Source organism: Primulina eburnea, chromosome 15 (assembly GCF_022965805.1).
Source record: "Primulina eburnea isolate SZY01 chromosome 15, ASM2296580v1, whole genome shotgun sequence".
In the NCBI taxonomy this organism is placed as follows: domain Eukaryota; kingdom Viridiplantae; phylum Streptophyta; class Magnoliopsida; order Lamiales; family Gesneriaceae; genus Primulina; species Primulina eburnea.
In genome coordinates, this window is record NC_133115.1 from 34,465,768 (window position 1) to 34,473,368 (window position 7,601).

General features: G+C 37.2%; 2 protein-coding genes across 2 annotated transcripts; one reads left to right on the forward strand and one right to left on the reverse strand.

Moving 5' to 3' along the window:
• The first annotated feature begins 155 nt into the window (after nt 1-155).
• LOC140813782 (exopolygalacturonase-like) lies at nt 156-2,246 on the forward strand. Its single transcript, XM_073172497.1, has 5 exons — nt 156-343; nt 409-714; nt 1,099-1,620; nt 1,690-2,116; nt 2,167-2,246. The coding sequence occupies exons 1-4, from the start codon at nt 206-208 to the stop codon at nt 1,912-1,914; spliced, it is 1,191 nt and encodes a 396-aa protein (XP_073028598.1). The 5' UTR covers nt 156-205; the 3' UTR covers nt 1,915-2,116; nt 2,167-2,246.
• Nucleotides 2,247-2,326: 80 nt separating this feature from the next.
• LOC140813783 (polyadenylate-binding protein-interacting protein 9-like) lies at nt 2,327-7,269 on the reverse strand. The gene is made up of 10 exons (XM_073172499.1): nt 6,615-7,269; nt 5,362-5,472; nt 5,246-5,290; nt 3,779-3,851; nt 3,564-3,676; nt 3,395-3,454; nt 3,168-3,215; nt 2,997-3,065; nt 2,693-2,754; nt 2,327-2,610 (listed from the first exon to the last, which is right to left on the reverse strand). The coding sequence occupies exons 1-10, from the start codon at nt 6,987-6,989 to the stop codon at nt 2,562-2,564; spliced, it is 1,005 nt and encodes a 334-aa protein (XP_073028600.1). The 5' UTR covers nt 6,990-7,269; the 3' UTR covers nt 2,327-2,561.
• Between the last annotated feature and the right edge of the window lie 332 nt (nt 7,270-7,601).

Sequence of the window (7,601 nt, forward strand, 5' to 3'; positions counted from 1 at the left end):
ATTCAATCCGAGGAAAAAAGGATTAAATCGACGATAATGGGTAACTGTATAGATAACAAAAGGCATAATGATTCTCTTAAATTTCCCCTACCGTTCCAACTCCCAGACTTGTAGCTAAAATATATAGCATTCGTAGAACTGGAGCCCATAAAAATAGTCGAGAATCTCCATTCTCATTCACGAAAGCAGGAAAACAAACACTAACATGAATCCAAGAGTAGCCCTCGGAATAGCACTTCTTTCCTTATTTTCAGCGGTGGTTGTGTGTTGGAGTCACAAAACAAAAGTTTTCAACGTCAAGAAATATGGAGCTATTGGGAACAACAAGACCGAGAATTCTAAGGTAAATTTGTTGCCATGCAGAGATCCCATAAGCTGTGGTTATATGTTTTCTTTTGCATAATGTAGGCATTCACGAGAGCTTGGACCGAGTCATGTAAATGGAGAGGCAAGAGCATTGTTTTGATTCCGAAGGGAACTTTCCATTTGGGATCCATTGTTTTAAAAGGACCTTGTAATGGCAGAAAAGAGTTTGTCATAAAAGGGATGCTAAGGTCTCCTAATCGACCAAGTTCCTTTTTCATCGACCATTGGATCACATTCCAGAATATCAATAATCTCAGGATCCACGGTGGGGGTACATTGGACGGCCAGGGAGCCTCGGCTTGGCCGTATAATAAATGTAAAACCGGTTCTTGCAAGCCTCTTCCTGTTGTAAGTTCTTTTTTTATAAAAAATCTAATTTCATTTATTTTTTTAAATTATTTTTTGGCTATTTCTTGACTATTAATAGCTTGATTAATGAGAAGATGTGTAGTTGAAACGTTTGGAAGTGGTAGTGGCCAGGAAATTTAATTTTGGTTGACTATATGTAACCCCTCCTTTAATCCTATTATATATGAAATTAAATTGGTGCTAAATGGCTTAGAACCTTAACTGTCTGCATACGGATAAGTATTTTGAATTTTGAATACAAAAAGATATGATCAAGAGTGTGATTTTTGCAACCAAAAAATAAAATCGTAGAAGCCGTCAATAATTCCACCTACAATATTAAAATATTTTATAAGTTAAAAAATTTGGAATGACATGCAACAGTCGCTGCGGCTGGATTTCGTGAACGAGTCGGAGATATCCAACATAAAGTCACTAAACAGCAAGAACTTCCATTTCAACCTCTTCGCGTGCAACCGTGTCAACATCCGTCACGTCATTTTATCAGCTCCGGCAGACAGCCCCAACACGGATGGCATCCATGTCAGCAGCTCGGGTAACATCAATATCGACAAGACTGTCATCTCCACAGGAGACGATTGCGTGTCCATCGGCCCTGGAAATCGGGACATTCACATCACCAACACATTTTGTGGGCCTGGCCACGGCATCAGTGTCGGTAGCATGGGAAAATCTGGCACCAAAGAAGATGTTACAAGCATCAGCGTCGTCAACTGCACCTTCCGAGGGACTCTTAATGGAGTTCAGATCAAGACTTGGCCAGAACCAAATGCTGCCGGCGGATTCGCTTCAAACTTCACATATGATAACATTTTAATGGAGAATGTGGACAACCCTATATTCATTAATCAGCAGTATTGCCCTTTCAACTTGTGCAATCCTCAGGTAAATTTTGTATAAAATGATTGGGTTTTCCATTGACTTGTGGAGTTTTTCCTAAGTTTCTTGTTTCAGGGATCATCGAAGATTCAGATAAGTAACATTATATTCAGGAACATAAGGGGGACATCAACCACCAAGGATGCAGTGAAACTGAAGTGCAGCAAAAGCAATCCATGTCACAATATTGCGTTAGAGAACATAAACTTAATCGGTCCAGGAGGAGTTGAATCTTCTTCCTGTTCGAATGTCCACGGCAGGTCTCGCGGCAGGCAGAAGCCTCCTTCTTGCCTTTCATGATTAGAATTTAGAGGCCTCTGTTTTTTAGGATAACCTCTACACTTATCAATTCGCACTTTGTTCTTGTTTTGCCGACTAATGTCGAGAATATTAAAGCTTTTTAGACTGGCCAAAGTTTTTTTCCCCATTATTTTGTTGGATCGTAGATTCTCAAACAAGAACTTTTCTAATTGATCGGACGTGAAACGGAAGATGCATCGTCGTGAGGTTCAGTAAATCTCTGAATACGATGAACAGCCTTAATTATGGTAGTTTCAACTACACAAATAGCCCCATAAACTCCAACTTACAGTTGAATTTTGAATGGTTAATCGGTTAATACTCGTCACATACGGATCCTTGGAAAAGAATGATTCAAGAAAACTTAACCACTGGATCAGATCCGAAAATAGTGACTCAACCGGCCTGGAAAGTTAAAACCAACCATTTTCGATTATTGATCGTGGTATAGAGCAACCGTTAAATAAAAGGTCGACCATCAAGAGTAGCATTCAGTTTCAAGGGGAAAAAATCGTGGTTTTCAGGGAAAAGGGATAAATGAAACAAAGTTAAATCCCACCACCGCTTAATTTTAGAAGCATTCTCTTCCAAGATAACCAAACCCCAGGTACCAGGTTTTGGATTCCCGCTATCAGACATTCCTATACTCAAGGACGAGGAATCCGGGGCCTTACCGGTGTCTTTGAAGGACTCACCCTATAGTAAATATTTAGAAATTTGGTAAATGAATTGTTACTGTCTTGAAAGAAAACAAACAATCACCAACGACAAGCTTTACCTGATGCGTTGGGATCCCAAAATTTCACCGCAACACTCAAGGGCCAGTATTGCACTCTCAGCCTGCAAATCATAGCAATTTACACTAGTATGTATGTATATTAAAAGCATGTAAATATGCAAGTGGACGTGGCCACGGGTGATTGGTGTCATCAGACCATGAATAACCGATGTCCATCTTTTGGCTGACGAAATCTTACAATGAAGTTTGGGGAATGAAACTTGAGAGTTGAAGCGTTATTCAAAAGAAGATGCCAAATCACAAAGTCATGTGAGAGTAATTTCAGCCAGTTATGAACACATACCATGGAAAATTCAACAAATGCGATGCGTGTTGAGTGCATGTGATCCCCCAAGAGCCTCAGACGAGAAACCTACAGTTCAGTTACCTCAGGCATTTTACACTTTCAAAAGCTACAATATTTAGAAAAACCGATCCAATGGCCAATACTTTAAAACTTTTAGCCTTTAGTTACCTCTCCGCATCTTGTTTCAAAGAACACCTTGACATCAATTTGAGAGACCTGCTCAAGTTGACACATACCACAGACATGTGTTTTAGATATGCAACAGCTAAGTAATATACGAGCAGGATAGAGTATGCAACAGCTAAGTAATATACGAGCAGGACATGGTAAGCGGCAAACAAATCATTATTCAGTAAAAGCATAAAACCAGCCATCAACTGATGTAGATCATGTACCTTCTTATCAATATTTGTACAGTATACTGTCTTGGCACACATTTCACGTTCAACCTCCGACTGCAGAATAAAATTCATTTAAAGAAATATTGGTAACTAATTAAGATGGATTTACATACAAATTTACTTCGATCCAAGCAATATTTAAAACTCATATATTTGATCTTACCCTGGGAAGAAAGGTGGGGTTAACGGGTAGAATGGCCGTTTTTGAAGGCAGGACTGTCACAGGAGAGAAACCTAAATGTGTCCCGCAAAGGCTAAGAGCAGCTCTAGCAGAATCTGTAGATGTTAATCATGCATGCGAAATTGAGATTTGAAGATATTAGGCACGCATGTCAAGCAATACAAAAAAGAGTTCATGAGGAAAATAAAATTACATACACTCATCACCAAATTCTACAAAAGCGAAGCGAAGGCGAGAGTGTGGATCACCACAAACTCGACAGTCAAGAACCTGAAATTAAATACAGCCAGAAGATAATAACTATAAGAAATATCACAAGATATATCTTGCCAATCTTTAACATTCAGTAAAGTTCTATTCATTGTGAGTTGATGATATGAAATTTTTTCCTGGCAATCAGAAGGCGGTTTACTGTTTGGACCGTGACAGATTAATGACTATAGACCATTCTCCCAAAAATGGACGATAAAGAGACCACATTTTAAGTTCATAAAAGAAGAAAACAGGGAAGAGAAATTAACGGCATCCCATGTTTGTCCTTTAGCTCCGGCAATTTTTTCCTTCAGGTTAGGATCCCTAGATCAAAATATAATAAATACTTCAAACTGTGGAGACGCGTGTCCATTGGATTTTTCAGACGAAATCTATTGACTTAATCCCCCCTTTACTGTCAACTTATGACAGATACCCTACGAGGGAAATGTTGTCCTCTGGTAGGAAATCAAAGGGGTAGTGATAAAAAGCTTCAAAACAAAGTAAAAGACATGCAAGACAACTAACTCACAACCTCAGTAAATCTACTCTGTCAAATAGTTTACGGATTTGATTTATGTAAAAATTCAAATCACTGGTTAGCTAGGTTAGGCAAATCATTGATGTTACATTTTCAGAAAATATAAATAATTTCCTGAAAAACAAAAAATTCCATATCTCATTGCACCGAAAGAAGAAATGCAGCTAGACCATACTGCATTACCATCAAAAGGAATAAAACCAGCTCAGCTGAATCAGATAAGGTATACAACACATACAATATGTCAAGATGTCCCACATCGGTTGAACAAAATTCCTGAGAATTACATATATGGATTTGGAGAATGATCTCCCTTGAGCTAGCTTTCGGGGTTGAGTTAGGTTCAAGTCTCAATCTTAGCATGACATCAGAGCTCAGATACACCGTTATGTATTGTATTGCCTATAGTTATGTTACCTATTAATAAGATGTTTCACATCAGTTGGACAAAGATCTTGAGAGTTGTATATATGAACTCAGACAATCTTCCAATTTGAACTAACTTTTAGATTTGAGATAGGTCCAAATCTCAATCTTAACACAATCAAACATATTCATCAAAATCTCAGAATAGCACAGATCAATGATTTTACTATTAGTTAAACCAACAATTAAAAAAAAAATAATTGGTTCAAACTTCAACCAAAGGAAACAAGAAAGCAAAACATCATGAAATAAATTGTGGAAAAGTTAGTAATTCACTCAGAATTCATTTCTCCAGATTATTGGTTAAAATTCTAATATCTGAATCTTATTTTCAAAAATCAGCACCAAACATCTTGTTATGTTTTTCAAACACATATACACAGCAGATTTACAAGGAAATCATTAATGGCTTGCAGTTGAACGGTCTCTAAACATAACAACTTACCTGTCCAAAGCCGCTGAATAACGCAGCAAGCTGCTCTTCGGTCACCTTATTTCAAGAAACAACAAAAATGTGTCAATATGAATTAAAGGAAAAGTGAAGTTCATTGATTTACTTACATTGTGGTCAATATCAGACACATATACTGTTCGCCTAATATTATCATCTCTTTGAGCTCTAAAAGATCTGCCATTTATTCTCCTCTGATTCTGGCTGTAGTTATTTCTTTTCTGAGAACAATTGTGTGACCAGTGAGAAATAAGTAAATATAAGAGATTGGTGGTAGGAATGGTATTGGCAATCTAAAAACTCAGTTCAGATAAACTTAAAGAGCACATTTTGGTCTAAGAAATCATAACATACAACACAATCTGACATTCAGATATGGTAAGAAATAATCACAGAACATGAATTGGTAAAAGAAAAACGATTGTCGGGTATGAGATCTAGTAATCGGTATTACACATTTGCTGCTGATTCTGTTTATATTATATTATTAGATTTGTGCATGTATGTATATCTTAATGAACCGAAGCCAGGCACAGAGCTCACAGTCATATATCAAATGGACCAGTTCGATAATGTATATGCCAAACCAAATTCACTGCCAGCAGTTATAATCACAAAGTCAACAACTTTCCCAAAGAGTCATCTTTACAGATCAAATACCTATCCATTCGGATGATCACACGTGTCCACAACCTCTCTCCCTACATATGATACATCAAAAACGATTTTTATGTATAAAAAGGACATAATTTTTTTCCAAAATCATTCCAATCCTCCTTCATGCATTAATGTACGAAATGACCAATATGTAACAGAAAATCCATGACCAAGAAGCTGATTGCTCTATTTAAGAGGACTTGTATCTTAAAATTCTTTCCACCACTTCAATTTAACAACAAATTCTCCAAAAGAGGAACATAAAACTACATGTAGAATGATCGAATTTGGCATCAATTTAGTTCTGCAAAATCATCAAATCCACAAGAATAACAAAAATAATGAAATGTATAATCAGATCATCACAATTCCAAATTCGAGAAACCATCAATCACTATAAAAACCTTAGACAACAAATGACTCCACAATCCTGAGCAAAGAAAGGAAATAAATCCCGCTAATTGTTTTATCGTTCTCACTTCTGCAAATAAAACACATAAATTTCTTCTTATTCTGTAACAATCAAATATAAAAAGTGATTAATTCCAAGCTATCACGGTAAATTCAACACTGGATCAGATGAACAGGCCAAAACCTTAGATGATAATCAACAAAAAGTCAAGCACGATAACTAAAAGACTAATCGACCCATTAGAAAATGAACACGGTTAAAACAACCAGAGAGGCTATTGAATTTATATTATACCCTTTGATTATTTGGGAAACCATCATTTCCTAAATTCTTATCATCAGGAGCAAAATTGACTATCCCCATTTGGCCATGGTAATAAGAGGAAGGAAAGAACTCCTTAGCTAGGGGATTCAGCTTCAGTTTCTTCAGAAGATCAACAAGTTCTTTCACTCCCATTTCTGATTTTGAATCCCCATTGGAGTTCAATGCAGAATCCTTAACCCCACCGTTTACCTCAGTTTCCGCACACTCCTTAGAATTGGAATTGACGTTATTTTCGACCGATTTTTCAGTGGAAGCGTCGGTGGCTTTTGGTGGATCAAGAACAGCAACAGGGGTCTCCATTTCCTTAATTGCTGCGTCATCATTCACTTCTGCACCAGCAGCCATTGAATCAACAGAACCCCACAAACAAAAGGGCCCAAATTACACAAAACCCGACCCTGAAAGACAATGCACAAGAATTCAGACTCAAAAATCAAAAGGCTCCGATATTTTTCATGTTTCCTCCCGCAAAGATAAAAACCCAAACTTTTATCTCGATAATAATATTAATTATAATGGTCATTCAAAAAATAGTCTTTTTCCTCCGTTTCAGATTTCGGTGATCTCCACATGAGATTTTACCAATTCTCTCAATGTAACGAGTATGCAAACATTTAATAAATGGGCTATACCCACAATCCCATCACGTGAAACAAGACAAAAAAGGCAGGAAAGAAAGAAGTAACGATGATCGAGACAGTGACGATGACCCTGTGAATTGGATAAAAATTTGGTGGGTGATTTTCGGATCGGGTCGATGAGCTAGAGACGGTTGTCCGAGTCCCTGTACTTGCACTCGCAAGAGAGAAATAACGTAAATAGACGACAGCAGATCATTAACGGTAGAAGATTATCTGGTGTGATTAAGTCAAGGGAGGGTTTTGTAATAAACGTTCTAGGTAATATATAAAATGAATGAGAGTGCTAAATCAACTTTTATTTCTAATAAGAAATTCA